This window comes from Sphaerodactylus townsendi, linkage group LG08 (assembly GCF_021028975.2).
Source record: "Sphaerodactylus townsendi isolate TG3544 linkage group LG08, MPM_Stown_v2.3, whole genome shotgun sequence".
In the NCBI taxonomy this organism is placed as follows: Eukaryota; Metazoa; Chordata; class Lepidosauria; order Squamata; family Sphaerodactylidae; genus Sphaerodactylus; species Sphaerodactylus townsendi.
Window position 1 is genome coordinate 36,269,697 of NC_059432.1, and position 19,186 is coordinate 36,288,882.

At 50.2% G+C, this 19,186-nt stretch overlaps 1 protein-coding gene across 1 annotated transcript; it reads right to left on the reverse strand.

Annotated features, from left to right (window-relative positions):
- Window positions 1-4,377: 4,377 nt before the first annotated feature.
- LOC125438351 (cytochrome P450 26A1) lies at window positions 4,378-14,603 on the reverse strand. The gene is made up of 7 exons (XM_048506763.1): window positions 14,285-14,603; window positions 13,940-14,164; window positions 13,014-13,304; window positions 12,710-12,859; window positions 9,480-9,614; window positions 7,372-7,524; window positions 4,378-5,148 (listed from the first exon to the last, which is right to left on the reverse strand). Exons 1-7 carry the CDS (start codon window positions 14,474-14,476, stop codon window positions 4,807-4,809), a joined length of 1,488 nt encoding a protein of 495 aa, XP_048362720.1. The 5' UTR covers window positions 14,477-14,603; the 3' UTR covers window positions 4,378-4,806.
- Window positions 14,604-19,186: the final 4,583 nt, after the last annotated feature.

Below are 19,186 nucleotides of genomic sequence, written 5' to 3' on the forward strand. Positions count from 1 at the left end.
ATCTTGGAGATGTGATGCCAGAGCCCTGGATTAACCATCAAGTACATGCTTAGGGCCTCAAGTAAAAGGCCCCATAAAGGTTCCCCCCCCCCCCCGCACTGCCAGATTTACAATGGACCATGGTGCAGTGTTGCAACTGAACCAGGGCCCATAAATGACAAAACTGAACCAGGGCCTACAAATGAAAAAACATTAATATAATTCTGGTATTGAAAAGATTAATGCTATGTTTTAATCTTGGGAAAACAACATTGGAATCTGGCAACTGCCACATGGTCCACAGAGACAGAGCAACCTCAGCTCACTTTAGAATGAGTTTAGTACAACAGTACTTGTCAAGCATGATAAACCAATGGTGGCGAATCTATGGCACAGGTGCCAGAGGTGGCACTCAGAGCCCTCTCTGTGGGCACTCGCAAACAGAGTGCCCCCACACACATCTAGGCTGGCCTGGGCCGCTGGGCTCGATTATTAGCATTAAACCTAAGACCTAGTTTTGGGGAAGCAGTGTAGGTAACCCTGTTAAGTGCTGTTAAACCCCACTGATTTTTATGCAAAGAACTAAAGTGCGATCCTTTACCTGGGAGTAAGCTCAGTTGCTGGCAATGGGGTTTGCTTCTGAGTAAACCCTCCCAGGGTCATGATTCACCCGTTGGAAGAGTTGCACAGTTGCTTCAAAGCAAAGCCACCAACTACAACCAAGCTTGCTCCTGAGTAATGCACGCCTCGGAGCCAACCGTTTTTTTCTAAACGAAAATCTCGGAATTCAGGTTAAATTGCCGTGTTGGCACTTTGCAATAAATAAGTGGGTTTTGTGTTGCAGTTTGGGCACTCGGTCTCGAAAAGGTTCGCTATCACTGTGATAAACCAAGCAAAAAGAATGTGTGTAACATGACCAACAGGCAAACAACCACAACGCGTTACACACCAGGGTATGGCAAATTATTGCAATTTTATCAATGGTAATGCCTATTCAATAACAGCCCCATTCAATAACAGCCCTCACAACACACATGCTAACATTGTAAGTGAAGCTACAGGCACTGCTTTTTGATTTTTTGAAGGTTTTAACCCCACTCCAATTTTTTTTAAGTTCTCAATTTTTTTTTCTGCAAACCTGGGGCTTTATCAGATTTATGGGACAATCTGTCATATCTGTTCATGGATTTAAGTACCCACAGATTTGGTCATGTTGAGAATTATAAATACTGATGTTGTCCAGGACGTTAACATTTGCACTTGTTTAGATTGGTTGTAGCTTCCCAATGCATGTATATTCAACTCTGCAGGCTCAAAGAATATTTAATAGCAATTAACATCAGCTGAAAGCAGGAAGAAACATCTTTAATATTGCAAAATATATTTGAAGTGGAAGGATATATCTATACCCTAGCCATCACTTTCAATTTTGTTGTGAAATAAACTAGTGTATTACAATGGGAAAGAATGTTACTTATGCTTAAATAGCTTATGGCCAGATAGCAAAGCACACACATTTCCATCAGCCTCTGTAGCCCCAAGTGAAACCGAAATTCCATTGAAATCAGTAGCAAAATAATGCACACTGTGTGCAGCTGTACGAGCAAGTGAAAATCTTCACTTTCCTCAGAAAAGTAAATAAAGGGCAAGTCACATCCATTGAGTTTTCCAGAGGGACCCAGAGGTTCAACAGTGCACTGGGAGTGATGTATGGTGAGAAACTTTGTGCTTCTAACTGTTGACACAACTGAATTACCTTGGTTAATGTTTTGGTGCTTAGTGAAAGCCACGACCATCATCAGTACAGAAATGTGACCAAACTTAAGCCGTTAAGGTTAGCCAAGGTTCAGAGGGTCATTCCTGGGCCATTTGATCCATCTTGATCATGCTTGTGGCACTATATTAGAAATGTGTCTGCAATAGGTATTCAGTTACATCAGCCAACTGGGAGAGGGGAAAGGAGATGCTATATTATCATGGAGGGTATGCTAGGACAAATTAGACTAAAGCTCTGCTAAGCTACAAGAAGGTAGCTTGCAAGTATGTTATACATTTCTTCCAGTACATGCCGTTCTCATAAGTCTTCTTCGTTTTTCAGTTCAGACAATAACTGTTTCAGCTGGCAACTGAAAAACGCACATGGTGGTGTAATACTAATCCACATGAGCACATCAGCATGGTGAGCGGTGAGTACATGGTGTCTTGTTTTGTTCTTAACTGTGTTATAGACATGCTGATAGGCTTGTGTGGATGTTTCTGTTTACTTCTTAGGCTCATCAGGTTTAGGTAGAAACTAATGGTTTAAATAGGAACACGGGATGAGGTGATGGTTAGTGTCAAGAAACAGGCCTTTCTCCAGCCGTTTCTTGGCCCCGCAGAAATCTTTGGTTCAGGCTTTTGGGCCAAGTAAATTACAAAAACTTATAGGAAACTAATGTCATCATGGCTTGCAAGTTCAGAGGGAGAGATTAAATAAGAGATGAGATGATCACAGATGCACATGAGTTATGGGAGCCTCAAAGCTAGAGCCCAAGAGGGAGTCTTGATTCCAGCTCATTATATAAGAAACTCTGAGTAGGGGTAAGTGCCTGTTTGACTCTGAGCACATACTAACTGCGGAAATACATGGTCACGTGTCTCGCCAACACACCTGATCGGCCAAACAGGATCAGACCAGCTGCACACAGTCTGGCATAAAGGAAGATCATTCACTCTAGGTTGGGCCTGTTCATGGCCAGAATACCTGCCTCTGGGATTTGAAACTTTACCAGGACTCTTTTAAGTTTCAAATCATAAGATAACATCTGGGTCAGGAATCCAAAAAGCCTGTATAAGTATCTTAGGTTTTGATTTTATTCTATTATTTTCTTCCTTCCTTTGCACTGCTTTTATATTTGTGCCCTTTTTATACATAACTTTGAACAAAACTTTATTAATTATGCTTCTGTGGATTTTGGGGGGTTGGAGGCTTCAATCAAAACTCAGTGCCTTGGCCTATTTTGGCTACAGCTGTCAAAATAGTTGTTTTGGAACTCAACTTGCAAGTGTCCAAACTTGCATGGTTGACTTCTGGATTAATACCCAGAAGGGCTAGAGACCTGGTCCCTCAGTCTCTAATCTGAAGGGTTAGCCAACAGCAAACACCCAGCAAGATTCTCTGGAGCTGTATTCATATATCTTTTGAAATCTACATTACCAAACTCAGATGGCAACTCAGAAAGGCACTACTGTGTGAAACAGTTTTACATTCACTGAAAGTTTGAACAGAAATTCACACACTTGGGTCAGAACAAAAATGGAAAAGGAACCACTGAGCTAACCAGTGTCTGGATAAAAATCTGACCTCGTCAGTACTTCTCTGGCTTGTGGTGTCTGTAAGACAAAATAACATTCATTCTAACATCCATCGAACACAACCTAAATAGTCCCATTCTTATGTAAGTGTAACTTCTAGGGAATTCAGTTCAAATTTTCAGTGAATGGCAAACTGTTTAATACAGAAGTGCCTTTCTGAGTTGCCATTTGAGTTTTGTGATTTAGAGTTCAAAAGATATATGAATACAGGACCAGAGAATCTTGTTGGTTGTTTTGCTTCTGAATGGTTTATTTGGGGACTTTGTGTCCTATAAATCAGTTATAGGATAAACAGCAATGTGCTGCGAGCCATACGCAGGGTAAATATTTGCCTGACTGTATCATTCTTTTAAACTGACCCCCACTTAAATGATATGGTGGGTTAGCCAGAGGGGCAGCTCATTTCCCTGAGCAGTGAGGATTCATTGGTTTGGTTTGGTTGCCCTGACCTGTTATTATCTCTTGACAGTTAGGATGCATGCAGTCATTGGTGTGTATGAAAACACAGCCTGAGCTTTATTTTACACCCAGGAAACCACAACAGTACCATCCATGTTAGTTAATTCTGCCACAAAGCTTAATGAAGTTGAACTGTGCAGCTGAAAATGTGGGGGAGGAATTTTGTAGTAGTCCTGTGGTATCCTTTGTGCCATCCTCCCAAGCTGCTGCAGAATGCATTGATATGCTGTTGGAGAGTACACCTGCACCCAGCCTGCAACAAGGGTCCCTTTATAACACATGCTACAGATGCTAATGGCCCTGCCATTAGCAACTGGTCTCTTGGGATATTTCAGGAAGCCTATCAGTTCTTCTCCCTTCCCTGTCCACCTCTATGTGCTCAAGCCCTCTGAGAACCTGTGGCCATACTAAACAATATCAACTTCATTAAAAACGTCAGGGTGGTGATGAGGTAGTTCTGGCCTTCAGGCCACATTCTATAGGACTAACAACCCCATTGGGGCAGGGAGCGGGGTGGCGGGCTTGAGGGAGACATGCAGCCTTGTACCAGCATGTTCACCCTCCCCAGGGCACTAAGAGTCAATATCCTGTTCCTCAGAATCTTTATTCAGACATAAGCCATGGCGTGGCTTTTTGGTTCAGAGTATACATACAACTCGTTGCATAAAGATTTTACTTCTGAGTGTATACATGGATACACATACAAGTTCTTAAATACCGTCAATATATTTAGTAAACAAGCTTTGAATAAGATTCTTAAATAGTAGGACACTTTATTTCTATAGAAATAAAATTATCCAATTATGAGTCCTGAGGACCCATAATTATAGTGCTTGCTTGAAAAATAATCCAAATAAATGAAATAGCTTTAAAATAGTTTTACAAAACACATAAATAGCTATCATACATTTAAATATAATAATGAGTTTAGAGCACTAAAAAAAAAGTTGTAGCATACACTTAAAATGCACGCACATTTAAGTTAGGAAAACCAAGGCACTATTCTGAAGTACACTAGACTTGACCACTGAATCTTGTAAATTTTGTAGGCAGATTGTCCACTGGGTACACAATAGGGCCTGTCTTCATTGTGGGGGGTCCATTCAAAAGTTGCCAGTTACAGTTCCGGGCCACCTCTACCGTGAAGATTTTGAGGAGGATTTTTGCAAACTCTTTGCCCACACAACTCCTCAAACCACCTCCAAAAGGGATGAAACTGAATCGAGAGGCATCCTCCGGGAAAGGGGCCATAAATCGGTCAGGGTTGAATTCATCTTTGTTGGTGAAGAGTTCTGCAACATCATGTGTATCGCAGATACTGTAGATAACATTCCAGCCTTTAGGAATCTGGTATCCCTATCAAAAAGGAGACAGAAGAGAGACCAAACATAATATAATGCAGATTTGTCTCAGCTGTTTTCTTACAGATGGTGTCTGGCCAGTGTCAGCTCTGTTGTGACACTGACCAAGTGCAACATAATTGAAGTACAGGCAAACACAACTGCAATTGCAAATACAGCAGCAAGTGAAGCTGTAACGGAGCTCTACCCAGACACATGGATATGTGCCTCACCACCCCCACCCCCCGTGAGGTGGATTAAATATATTCCCCATCACACACCGCACTGTGCCATGGAAAGAAACACCTCTTATTGAGACATGCCTCTGAAGATGTTAGCCATAGATGCAGGCAAAACATTAAGAGCAGTCCACAGCCCCTCAGGACCCACAACATCTAATGTACAGTCAGATGTATACCACCAGTAGATGATAGTTAGCATCAAATATACAACACATCACTAGCAGAACAACCATCATCTATGTGGTAACCCTCCGGTTAGCAGTCAAGTGGAGGAAAAACTCTCCTCCTTTACTCCTTTGGAGTCTCCTTCTTTGGAGGTTTTCAAACAGAGGCTGGATGACCATCTGTGAAGAGTGCTTTTTGTGTACTCCTGCATGGCAGTGGGTTGGACTGGATGTCCCCTGTGGTCTCTTCCAGTTCTGTGATTCAACTCCAGTAAATGTACAGGACTGACAAAGAAAAATTTTGCAAATTCTGTCCTTTTACCATGGTGATGCCTGGTCACATGTCTGGAACCATTAAGCAACGCAAGCATTCTGAAGGACTGATGCAGTATCTCAGAACAATCAGGACCGACGTTTGTGACAAGACAGTTCCCAGCATGCGGCTCTATACCTTACTCTGTTCCTGACTGGCACAACACTTCCTTCTCATTTGCCTTCTAATAGGCCAGAGGGCCGCAGGTCAAGGCCATCTCCCAAGAATAATCTTTGGCTACAAACAACCCTTTTTCTGGTCACCTGCTGAGGGGGATCCTTCTCCAAACATCTATACAGAGGTGATCAGCACTGAACAGCAGTAGCACCTAGCATCTGTGCAAGAGAGAAGACCCCTGTAGGCAGGTTCAGCCACACTGTCCTACCGTTGAAAAGTAAATTCTTTTGAATTAAGGCTACCCCATTCTCTTTTTGCAGTTCCCTAGTTTGTGAAGTATGAAGATGTTTTACTACAAGAAGTCAAAAGAGATTACTGAAATTTAATACCACAGGCAGGTATTATTCAACTATGCAAAGTTGCATAATGGCACGAGTCCATATTACAGGATGAGATTCAGGTGCCAGTTTGGAAGGAAAAGAGGAGGAGGAGGAGGAGGAGGAGGAGTTTGGATTTAAACTCCTTTCCTTTCCTCTCCCCACAACAGAAACTGTGTAAGGCAAGTGGAGTTGAGAGAGGTCTGAACAAACTGTGACTAGTCCAAGGTCATCCAGCAGGAATGTAGGAGTGGGAGAACAAATCTGGTCCACCAGATAAAAAGTTTGCTGCTCATGTGGAGTAGTGGGGAACCAAACTAGTGGGGAACCAGAGCCCCTTGGGGATGGGGCGGTATAAAAGTTTAAGAAAATAAATAAATAAATAAACCTGGTTCTCCAGATTAGGGTCCACCTGTTCTTAACCACAGTACCACATTGGTTCTCTTGTCTGAGTTCTGAGGTATTTAGGTGCTTTTGTGTCATATAAAGAGTTTTGATAAGTGATCCAGAAGGGGCGAAACTAAAGCAGGCTATATTCAACAGGCATTGTTTCCCCATCACAATGGCTGAGTAGGAGAAACTGCATTGTGGAACTTTAACAGGGCCCTAATCAGTGGTGGGATTCAAATAATTTGACAACTGGTTGTTTACAAGCACCATTTTAACAACCGGTTCTGCCGAAGTGGTGCAAACCTGCTGAATCCCACCAATGACCATAGTTTTGTGATAGACTTCTGACTGTCACCTTAAGAACTTGCAACAAAATTTCTGTCAAAAATGAACTTGAACTTGGGCACATATGACTTCTCCCACAGAACTGCAGGAATGCTGAAGGCTGCCCTGCAATCAGCACTCTTGGAGAGGGACAGAAATCAAAATCCTTTTGGGTTAAGGCATGGTCAATCTCATTATTTCTGCAACCTAAGCATTGTAAAGCAAGTTCCACTGAAATCAGTTTGACTACTCAAGCAATATGTCCCGGACATGGTTGCTATGAGGTTGTGTGGAGTCAGCTGCCCTCCTTACGTTTAGCTCAAAAGTCTTCAGCGCCACTCGGAATCCTCCTGGAACGGGCGGGCTCAGCCGGAGAGTCTCTTTGATGACACAGCCAGTGTATTTCAGCTGTTCCAAGACTTCCATTTCCAAAGGCTTATCTTGGCTCGTGTTGCCCAGCAGTCCCTGAAAATTAAAAGCACAAGTCCTGAAACCTTGAATAGTTTCCAGCACCCACTAATTTTCAGGGATAATTATGTAGTATGATTGGCACACATTATGTCCAGACCCTGCCCCCTCTTCAGTCACAATGTTGTCATTCCCATCATTTGCTGAGTGATGGAATGAATCTACTTTCAACGAAAGAGACAAAGATTCTTAGAGCCTTCATTTACATTCCTCTCTCCCAGAATGGCTTCCTGCTAGAGTTTCAAGCTTCCAAGCGAGTCCCAAAGATCTCATAGAATCACATTGGATCTCTGGACTACAGAGATCAGTTCCCCTTGGCAAAATGGCTGCTTGGAGGGTGGACTCTATATCACAGTGTAACCCAATAAGGTTCCTTCCCCAAACCCTGCCCTCCACAGGCCCCACTCCCAAATCTCCAGAAATGTCCTGATCCAGAGTGAGCAACTCTGCTGCTTTTGTGATTGCTACCGTGATTATTCAAGTCAGTATAAACATTTCTGCACCCATGGATTGACTTCCTGCTCTATTTATCGATCAGAAAGCAACATATTTCCAAAAATGCTGGATGTTGCTTGCGTGGTCTGAAATATTCTGGGGAGGTGAAACTCCAAAACAGAAATCTTTACATTATGGGGATCACTCCAATTGCTCTTAGCTGATCACAAGGTTTAATTTCTGCATAAATTTGTATATATGGAAAATCCTTCCCTGCCCCCTTTTTAAAAACGTTTCATTTTTAGGCGTTATAGGAGGGAATGCCTCTGCCGAGATGTTGTCTGCTGGATGCAAAAATCAGAATGCCTCTTCTGAGACAGAAGATTCCAGCAGACCATGATCCTAAGTCCCATCTTCTAAAAAAAACCAAGCAATTAAATTAGGAAATAAAACCTGACAGCTGATTAACCCTGAGCAAGTTTTTAATCAAAAAGTTAAAACTAATTACTGCAATTCTTTTTGATTTGCATGCCCTGGGAGCAAGCCCAAAGGTGTCAGCATGTTGGAATAAATATTTGCAAATAGAATCATATATGCTTTAAACAGTTAAGAATTAGGTACCCTTAGCTGATAGTCACCATATTTGAGAATAATTCTGACCAATTATGTATAATATTTTAAGTGTGTCCAAAGTGTATTTGATTGTCTCAGTCTAGTGGATTCCAGGGCCAGCAAGTATCCAACACACTGTCCACTGGTTAACATGAAGGGATTATATCAGCTCACTGAAGGAAGTCAAAGCTGGAGACTTGCCTGAAGACCTCAGGAAGAGACCTATGGGAGAGACCTCACCTACCCCACCAGTTATATGATTCCATTATTGCAGCGATCTTAGTGCCAGGAAGTTTCTCTTCATCTTAATCTATTGCCCTATAATGGACTAAGCTAACCTGATCTCATCAGCCCTCAGAAAGAAAGCAAGGAAGTCCACCAAGGAAGTCCAAACGTGCTGTACAGAAGCAGACAATAGTAAGTCACCTGTGCTTGTCTCTTGTCTTCAAAACCCCTCTGGAGACAAGAAAAGTAATCTGGGACTTGACAGAACTTTCTGCTATCACAACCTGTAACCTACAGCTGTGTGTGTGAAGTGTTGTCAAATCACATCTGACTTATGGCAACTCTTTGTGGGGTTTTCAAGGCAAGAGACTGTTGAAGGTGGTTTGCCATTGCCTTCCTCTGCATAGTGACCCTAGTATTCCTTGGTGGTCTCCCATCCAAGTACTAACTAGGACTAATCCTGCTTCGTTTCTGAGATCTGACAAGCCTGGACCATCCAGATCAGGGAACTTAAAGTAATTAGATTTCATTTTCTGCATTGAACAGAAAACAAGTAGGTATCTGAAGACTGTGATCAGGTCCCTCTTCTCTAGGCTAAACATCCCACTTGGGACATTTTCCAGACCCTCCTCTGATTCAAGCCTGATTAACTTGCTGGCACTCAGAGACAGCAAACCTACCTTTGCTTGCAACTCCTCTCTCACTTTCTGCAGGACATGAGGGTGAAGGCCTAAGAAGGTGATCAGGGACGTAGCAGCACTAGCAGTGGTTTCATGCCCTCCGAAGAGCAGCTCTGTGGCAGATTCTTTGAGCTCCTGTTAGAGGAAGCAAAAGATTATTCTGGACTTGGCCTATCAGTCCTTTTTTCAGGAAAAAACTCAGCCCAGTTGAGAAGACAGATGCATCACGCAGCAGATGCTGAGGGGATTTGCTCATTTTTGCACCAGCAGTCAAATACTTCTCCTGCAATCAGCCATTGTGTAGTGGTTAAAAGCACTCCACAGAAGTGGCAGACTCTAATCTGCTGAAGCAGGTTTGTTTCCCTACGTCTACACATGAAGGTTGCTGGGTGACCTTGGGCTAGTCATAGTTCTCTCCCCACTCTCTCAGCCCCACCTGCCTCAAAGCGTCTGCTGTGGGGAGAGGAAAGGAAGGAGTTTTTAAGCTGCTTTGAGACTCCTAACCATTGAAAAAGTAAGATATAAATCCAAACTCTTCTTCTTCCTGTACATAATTGAATGCCTCCTCACATGTGAAAATAGCCCTGGCTCAGCTGTCAAATAAGAACAGATTGCATATTCTGTATCATATCATCATTGCTGCAGTCCATGGGACTATTCACATTTCTTGTCACCTGAACTGCGGCTCAGACAGGCAAAGGCACAAAGAATCCTCCACTCCAGGGTTAGCCCTTCCCCCATGCTACAGGCACTGCTTCCTAGCCCTGAAGTAGGCTGCACTAGGAAGCTTGAAGAATACCTAGGTTTCAATTTTATGGCAAATTTAGTGTTAACAGATTCTTTCATACAGACTTCATCTGCCTTTCAATCTGGCTTCCCCATCAGGACCAGCAGTACCCCATCAGGAGCAGCTGCAGCATAGTGGTTAAGAGCAGGTGTACTCTAATCTGGAGGAACCAGGTTTGATTCCCCGCTCTGCTGCTTGAGCTGTGGAAGCTTATCTGGGGAATTCAGATTAGCCTGTGCACTCCAACTGGGTGACCTTGGGCTAGGCACAGTTCTTCTGAGTTCTCCCAGCCTCACCTTCCTCACGGGGTGTTTGTTGTGAGGGGGGAAGGGAAAGGGGTTTGTAAGCCCCTTTGAGTCTCCTTACAGGAGAGAAAAGGGGAATATAAATCTAACTCTTCTTCATCATGTAGAATTAAAGATTTTAGCTTGTAATGCAGGTAATGGAATATAAACACTGCTGTATTTGAAAAGGACATCACACCCAGCTATTTCTGTTTTGGAGAGTGAAAGTTACTAGAGTTCTAATTTTGGAATAATTTAGAGCATTCTGGGATCTTGCTCACGTTAAGAGTAAGTCATTGCAAAGGGCAACGGAGTGTCTACATGTTTATACAGCACAATGGTTTTCAATTTCCTTGTGGCTTTCTGAGAAGATGCCCAGAATCTCCACTTCTATTTGATTAGTGAATGTACAGGAGATTTCCCTTCTTTAGCTGGGCACCAGTTCCCATGAAATCCTTGAAACTGCAATTGGATCTTTTAATAGGAACCAAAACTATTAAACTACTCTTGGTCAAGTTTCCATGGTCATTAACCAATGGGAAAGTTATCAAAAATGTTTCTATTACACTGATAGTATGAAGGAAGGCACAATTGGGGGATGGAATGGATCCCACTCTAACACTTACAACAGGATGACTTTCCAGCCCTCAATCTCTGAAAATCCCACCACTGCCAAAGTCTAGGGAGGCAGGAAACAGAGTGGGTTGTTAAGCAGTTGCACAGGGCTCTTGAACAGCAAGTCAAAACAATCACATGTGTTGGGACATCATTGACCAACTTTCAGAGTAAGGAGAGTTAATCAGCTGACCTTTTTCTTTGCACATCAATGAAGATGCAAACTCTTTTTAAAAGAAATTACCAGGCTGCAACAATTAGCTGGGTACTGGTTTCAAAAGCAACTCATGAAATCAGGGAATGGATTATGTAAATTTAATTTTACACATCAATAATGACAACAACAAAGGTTTGTGGCATCCCTCTCGCACCCAGGAGAGAAAGGTTGTTTTTAGCTGCAACCTGCTGAAATCCAGGAGTGGTCACCCAACAAGAATAGACCCTCCCCTCCAGAACTACCCTTTCATTCAGGTGCAGATAGATGTGTTTGATTTTAAGTATTTTACCCAGAAGCCACTCCCTCTTGCTGTGATTGGTCAGACTCTAAACTGCCCAAGACTCAGTTAAACCCAACATCAGTTAACATTGTGACCTAAATCAATATAATTAACCAACTCACATTTCATTAATCAAGTGACAGCTTGGATGATGTTAATCTCCTGATGAATTAAATAGGAGAATGGGGAGCGGGAGGAAAGAGTTGCAGATTCAGATTGTAATGAAGCTGCAGGGAGCCCACAGATTACAGGTGGGGAGTACAATAGCAGAGATAATTTAGGTCCGGCAGGGACCATTGCAAAGCAGCACAGAGGTGAGTTTCTGCCTGCCCTGGGGACAACATCCTGACTGCTCTAATCCTACCTAGAAAAAGATTTTCCCCCTCCCCTCCCCTCCCAAAAAATGTGCTTGACTACCAGCATGGAATAATTACAGAGTTCTTGCATCTTCAAGGTTCTGATGGCTACATATTTGCTCTAGCAGAAGCTGTCTCAGGAATGGGAATCTCCCAGTTTTCCAAACTACCTAGATTGTTAGGGTATTGTGGGTTTTCCTGGTTGTATGGCTGTATTCCAGTAGCATTTTCTCCTGACGTTTCACCTGCATCTGTGTCTGGCATCTTCTAGACCAGTGTTTCTCAAGTTACCTGGGGGTCATGACCCATTTGGGGGGGTCAAATGACCCTTTCACAGGGGTCGCCTAAGACCATAGGAAAAAAGGTCTTTTAATATTTTATATATACCAATTTTATGGTTGGGGGTCACCTGTATTAAAGGGTTGCGGCATTAGGAAGGTTGAGAATCACTGTTCTAGACACAGATGCAGGTGAAACCTCAGGAGAAAAATGCTACTGGAACACAACTATACAACCAGGAAAACCCATAACACCCTAGTGATTCTGGCTGCAAAAGCCTTCGACAACACCTGGATTTTATTTGAAGAGAGGAAGGAACTTGATGGGGCCCCACTGGGCTTCCAGTGCCCCCCCCCCCAGCCAATCGAAAGGGACCACTCAACTGGCAATGCAGCCCTCCCCGGGGTCTCACCTGCATGTTCAGTTGCTCCCCATTGCTCTGCGTGTGCTCCATCAGCAGCTGCAGCGCGTCCTTGTAGCCGTCGGCGGGCTCCTTCTGGGCCAGCTTGGCGCGGATGTTCTCCTCGATCTTGGCGTGGATGATGTTGCGCGCCCTCAAGCCCTGCCGGCAGAGCGCAGCAGTGGCCTGATGAGCCCGCCGGCCTCTCTCCGCCCTCCCAGCCCGCAGGCGCGGCCCTCCCGGGTGGGGGTCGGTGGACGGTCTCGGCCACCAGCTTCCCGGAGAGGAGGAGGCGGCGGCTGGCTCCCTTCCTTACCTTGTAGAGGCCGCTGAAAGGCACGTCGATGGGCAGAGAGAAGAGGTTGCGGATCATCTCCTCGAAGGCCTCCACCAGGTGCTGCTCGCTGTCGGGCCCGGTCTGGCTGGGCCGGAAGCCCAGGAGGATGCGCATGGCGATGCGGAACATGAGCCGCTTCACCTCCAGGTAGACCAGCAGGCACGCCTCGCCCCCCTCGGCCAGCCACTGCTTCAGGCAAGCGCTCACCTCCTCCTGGATGACCGGGATGTAGTGCTGCAGGGCTTCTCGGGAGAAAGCCCGCATGATGACCTGCAAGGGATCAGGGGCGGGACCGGTAAGGAGCGGGGCAGCAGGGGCGTCGCGGCCTTACACCGGGCCGGAGAGAACCGCAGTCCCCGAGCTTTCGGGATTTCCAGGCAGATTCCACTGGAATCGGTGGCCCCGTCTTCCGAATAGGGTCCCCCCCCCCCACCCACGGGGTGGGAGGAGGGCGCGCCGCAGCTCCGGTGCACACGCAGACGCCGCCAGGGAAACCCCGCGGGCTGCGAACCCCTCGGCTCAAGGGAGGCAGGGGGAGCGCCCCACCGACCGTCGGGGGGACTCCGGCCCCACAAAGAGCAGCCTGTTCAGTGGCGCAGCTGCCATGCAGGGCAGACAACCGCCGCATCTCCGGTTCCAGAGGGCGCAAAAGTCGGACTCGCCTGTTTCAGGCAGAGAGTCCTCCTGTCCCCGGAGGCGCAGCGCGGGACAAGAGCGCCGGCCAGAGGCGCCGCCGAGAACGCCGCCGGCTTGGAAGCGGACTTGTGGGGCGCCGGGCGGGCTTCCCATCCGCGGCCCGGCGGCTCAAGCCGGGGACCCCGTTGGCAGCCCTGCTTGCGGCGCGCCCGGACAGCGGTCGCGGTTGGGCCCCCTCCCCCCCGTCCCCACCCCCGCAGCCGCCTTGCCTTCTTGCGGTGCTTGTGTTGCCCGTCGTGGAGGTTGGAGAGGCAACCGGAGCCCAGGATGGTGCGCACCGAGGCGGGCCACTGGACGGCCACCAGCCGGTGCTCGCCCAGCAGGATGTGGCGCACGTTCTCCACGCCCATCACGCGTACCGTGGGCCGCCCGAAGAGGTGCGTCTTGTAGATGAAGCCGTACTTCTGGCGCTTCAGCTGCAGGAATTTGCGCCGCTGCCAGGAGAGAAGCGCGGGAGGCGCCCAGGGGGTGAGCCCGGCGTCGCCTGTCTGTCTCTGCCCGCCAGCCCCGCCGCCACCGCCGCCGCCGCCGCCCCCGACCCGCCGCCGCCTTACCTGCAAGACCAGCTGCAGCGTCTCGCCGAAGAAGGGCAGCCCCATGGAGCCGGGCGGCAGCGGCAAGGGGCAGGCGGCATCCCGGCCGCGAACGCAGTACAGCTCCCACAGCTTGACGGCGGCCAGGAAGAGCAGCGGCGGCAGGAGCAGGGTGCAGCCGGCGCTGGCCAGCAGAGCCACCAAGAAGCCCATGGCCGGAGGAGGCGCCCCGCCAAGCAGCCCGGCCCCGACGCCCGCCCGCCGGCCCGCCCGCCCGCCTCTTATAGGCGGCCCCCGCCCGGCCCAGGGCGCTGCCCACTTTACCTTCCTCCCGGCGAGCAATTAGTTCACCCAAAGTTCAGCCTTAATTGCCGCCGGGAGCCCGCAGACGCCGCCCCTTCTCTCCCCCCCTCCGGGCTGCCCCCGCGCCCTCACGTCTCCGCCCCCTCTTCGCCAGGCTGGGCAGAAGCAGGCTCCGGAGCCGCCCGACGGACGGGTCGGGTTGTTCAGCCGCCCACCGAACCCAGGACTTCGGTAGCGCTCCCGCTCAATAAGGGGGTTTGGGGTTAACCCAAAGCATGAGGCAGGGCAAGTCGGTGGGGGGCAGTGACCCTTCAATGTGCGGAGGATCGCAGCCAGGCCTGCGCGTATCAAAGCCCCTTTGCGCCCCAGCGCGTTTGTCGGTGAGATCCTCCGCCAGGCGCGCCTCTGCCTACTGGGGCTAAGGTTCGCGGCGCAGGGAACTCGGGATCGGAGCGGGTCGCTCAAGTCCGGACCCGTTGGCCCGTTCACACCTCGATCCTATAGCGCCTCTTTAGTGCAAACTGGCCCCAGAGAAGTTCATTTCAAGGATGGCGAGCGGGAAAAATGGATACCCTTTAGTGGATCACTTTCTGGCAGTTCTGTTGGGATCATCTGCCACCTGGATTTCCCCAGGCTACTTGGAAGCCGCAGCCCGTTTTAGAGATCGGGGGGGGGGGGTGGGAGGCTGTGGACATTTGGGACGACGCGGGGAAACTTGGGGACGCGATCGGTTCCACAACCGAGCAGAAAACAGTTTCCGGGGCAATTCTGCCTGCTCTAACGCTGGCCGCCCTTGCAGTGAGACGTAGCCGGACAAAGTTGCAAGACATGCGGCGTTTTGGAGACTGGGACTGCCACTGTAAGCGCACAAAATTTGGAGAAAGCCCGCAGAGAATTCCCTGGAACTCCCATCCTAGGTCAAATCTCCACTACCGTCTTAGCCAGGTTTCAGAACACAAACTAACCAGGTTTGAGGGACGACCTCCCCAGTCAAATCCCCACTACTGTCTTAGCCAGGTTTCAAAACACAAATGACCTCAAACCTGGTTAGTTTGTGTTCTGAAGCCTGGCTAAGACGGTAGTGGGGATTCGACCCTAGTCAATAGACCCAAGGCAGGACTTTGTGGCGCGGGACGTGCAGAGGGGTCGGGTCTCTGCAAGAGAGGAGTGGGGGGGGGGTACTAATTCGAGCGTGCGGTTGGATGTTTTGCTTTCCGAGCAAGGGCTCAGCCCTGGAAAGGGTGGAGGGTTCAGATGACTTTCCCGACCTCCACTCCGCCCCCGCCCCCCACCTCCCGGGCCAGATTCCAAACCCGAGGGCTGGGGCATCTTTTTCTGCACACCTCCCCGTTCCAGCGGGTGCGCCAATCCTTCTCTAAACAGCTGCGGTGTTACTTGCAGCCCTTTGGGGAAATGCGCTCAGCCGGAGGCATAATCTAATCCTGGGGGACCTGGGTTTAAAGGGATCCTCCCACACCCGCTCCCTCGGGCGGGTATGATTTCAGTGGCGTGCAGGGAAGCAGGTCACACAACAGCCTTCAGCAAAGTGACGCCTTTCTGGAATCGTTGAAGTCAAAGGGCTTTGGGGGACTAACCTTGTTTACGATCGCGTGTTAGAAGGGGAGTCTAGGATGAAATTCTGCCCGCGTTAGAAGGTCTTCCTTCTGAGTTTCACTCAGAAAGGAAGGCTTCGGTGTGTGCCATGGAGCCATGTGGATTCTCTAGGGTGTTGTGGGCTTTCTGGGTTGTATGGCCGTGTTCCAGTACCATTTTCTCCTGGCGGGCGAAACGTCAGGAGAAAATGCTACTGGAACACGGCCATACAACCCGCAAAACCCACAACACCTTTGTGATTCCGGCCGTGAAAGCCTTCGACAATACGATGTGGATACGGTTCTGTTCTGGTTGACATGGGGCTAAACTCCATGGCCTCCGTAGGAAATACACCACACGACTCTAAAGCAGGCCAGGCTGGTGTCACAAAATGGTGTGTCATCGAAGCCCTGACAGCTGCCTGTTTGTCTCGGGTCGCACAAGATTCCCCAAGGCCAGCTAGCACAACGTCTCCCTAGTAAGAGTTTCTGCCTCCAACTGTCTCCAAAGGCTTCCTCTGAGATGGGCAAACTGGTCTTGAGCAACCGGGCTCCCAGTGGAGACAAAACTTTCTCAAATACTTCCTAATGCCTGGGGGGCGGGGCGTGATTTTGGTAAAAAAAAGAGCTCTCTGCACATGTTCAAAGGCACTCTTGTCTTGGTTACGACTTCTATCGCAAGGCGCACCGCTGGAAATAAAGAATACTTTGGGGAACGATTTCTGACGTCAGGGTAATACGCCAGGAAGGTCCCGATCCAGGACGTTATTGTAGGTCCCTCCGGGGTCATCGTTGCGGACCTCGCTTCGGAATTTGTCCGCTAGGCTTTTAATGAAAAGATTCTCCAGGAAATGCGTGGCGATTTGCAGTTCCGGACCTCTTCGGGGGCTGGGGAGGGGGGCAAGGGAAGTGGAACCCCCCGTCCGAGCGCGAGTCCATCCCGGATACTCCCCCCCCCCGTCTCCAGCCGGAGCCCTTGGCCTGCAGTTCACCCCCAAGGCAACCGGGGCGGGGGGGGGGGCTGGAGAGGAGCGCGAAGGAGAAGACGGCGGCGCCCATTCGCGAGCTGCCCAGGCGGCGCTAATCGCAGGTTCAACCGCAGGTCAGCGAGGGAACCGGCCGCGACGCCCGCAGGACGACAGGCGGGCGGCCGCCCCCGGATCCTGCCAGCCAGCCGAGCCCCCGGCCAGCCTCTGGACCCCTTGGCCGCCTGCACAGGGGAGAAGGACTGGCGGGACTCCCCCGAGGAGCTCTTGATCCCGGATGCCCAACAGCGCCAGGCAGGCGCTCTCAGGAGAGCGGAGGGGCCGGGCCGCCGTGCAGGTAGCCGCGTGGCCCCGGGACTGACGCCCAGGGGGGCCCGGAGCGCCCATTTGCGCCCTGGTGGGCAGACTGGGGGAAACGTTCGCGCGCTCAGGGAAAGGACAAGTTCCGGGGACCATTCCAGGGACTTCTGGCAACGGAGAGAAGGGCAGCGCACGTGGCTCTGCCTCTCCCAGGTTAGCCCCACGACAGCCCTGTGAGGTGGGCCGGGCCGAGCGACTTTGGGTCATTTAAGGAGCTTCTTCCTGAAAGAGGGATTCGCAGGTTGGCTCTCCTTCAGTGTCCCGCTGCCCTGCGAGTCGGTTCACTCGAAGGGACTCGAGTGGGGTTCTGGGGAGGACTGGTGAGCCTCTTCACCTTTCGAGGTGTCGACGCCTAGCCGACGGTCGTTGCAAAGTGGGCATCGCCCAGGTGGAAACTCTCCTATCAGGCCCTGATCCCAGGCACGTTTGCCGCCCTGGATTTCGTGTTGCAAAAAGACCTGGGCGAGGCGGCTGTGGCCAAACTCAAACGGGAGTCCGGCGACCTGACGCTGGCGGATCGAGGCCTGCCTGGTTTGGCCTGGCCCGTGAGACCTTCTCGTTCCCCCGGGAAGCGGTTAGCCCCATAAACCGTTTCTCCCCTGCAGAGGAAAGCAAACCTGCCTGAGGTCGGGCAGTCGCCGCTGCTTGCAAACCCCGAGATCTCCTCCCCCACAGTTCCCCCCCCCCGCTCCTTAGAAGCGGCTGCTATAGGCGTCTCACCCCACCCCCACCCCCAGGAAGCCCGCGCCAGGTCGCCCTTCTCGGTTGGCCGCTTGGTGCCCCCCCCCCTTCCCTCGGAGGCTGCCAAGCCGACTGCCCCTTTCGTGCCATGGGCTGCTGGGCGCGGGCCAAATGCGGCAGGCACGCAGCGCTCCTCTCGGCAGCTCCCGCCGTCGGGCTGGGGCGGGGGGGGGGAGTTTCTGGGCACGCTGCGTCGGCTGGCCGAAGAAGACACGGGGCCCCGAGGCCAGGCGGCGGAGGCAGCGGTTCTAGGGGCCGCGGGGCGGCCAGCCGGGGAGAAGGGGTGGTCATTCCCCAGGCCAGGAGCGCCGACGGCTACACCTCCTTGCGCACCTGCCGGGGTCTCTTCAAGTAGAAGTGCGCCCCCCACCGCGGGGGGGGGGGGGGCTTAAATGTTCTTTTTCGGAGGGCCCGAGGAGAGAGCCTTGAAACCTCCGGGGAGTCTCTGATTGACCCCGCGGAGAAAAGCCCCCCCCCCTCCTCGTGTCTGTGTTGCCGGAGCTTTAGCTCCTCAGGAAGCTCCTGCCCGGCTCCAAACGGTGCTGGTCCATAAGGTGCTCCGGGACTCCTGTTGGTCTCCCCGCAACAGCCAGAACTGGGCCGGCCCCTGGGAGTTTCCGATGCTTTTTTGGCAACAGCCAGGCAAGGGAGGGAGGCGGGAGGGTCCCAAGAAGGGGCTCTAAGTGAGTCGAAAACGGAGAGGTGATACTCGCGAGGCGCCTGGTGGGGCTAACCGCAAGGGCGCTCCGGCGCAGTTCAATTCAATGGGGCACCCACCGGCCGCGATCCCGTGGGGTTGCTTGATCCACTCTGCGCTGGAGGCAGGCTGGGCTGCCAGGCACCTCCCCCCACACCCCGCAATATATTCGGGGTGCCTTAAGGCAGCCTGCGTTAAGGGGCCCGAAGGAACCGCGACCGAGCCGGGCTGCTACCCCTTGCCC

Excerpts from the sequence above, each read along its gene's own strand:
- LOC125438351 (XM_048506763.1), bottom strand. The coding sequence starts at position 14,476 with ATGGGCTTCTTGGTGGCTCTGCTGGCCAGCGCCGGCTGCACCCTGCTC. Across the intron at positions 14,165-14,284 it reads CGCTGCAGCTGGTCTTGCAG|CGGCGCAAATTCCTGCAGCT; the intron begins GTAAGGCGGCGG and ends CTCTCCTGGCAG. Across the intron at positions 7,525-9,479 it reads GAGAGGAGTTGCAAGCAAAG|GGACTGCTGGGCAACACGAG; the intron begins GTAGGTTTGCTG and ends TTTAATTTTCAG.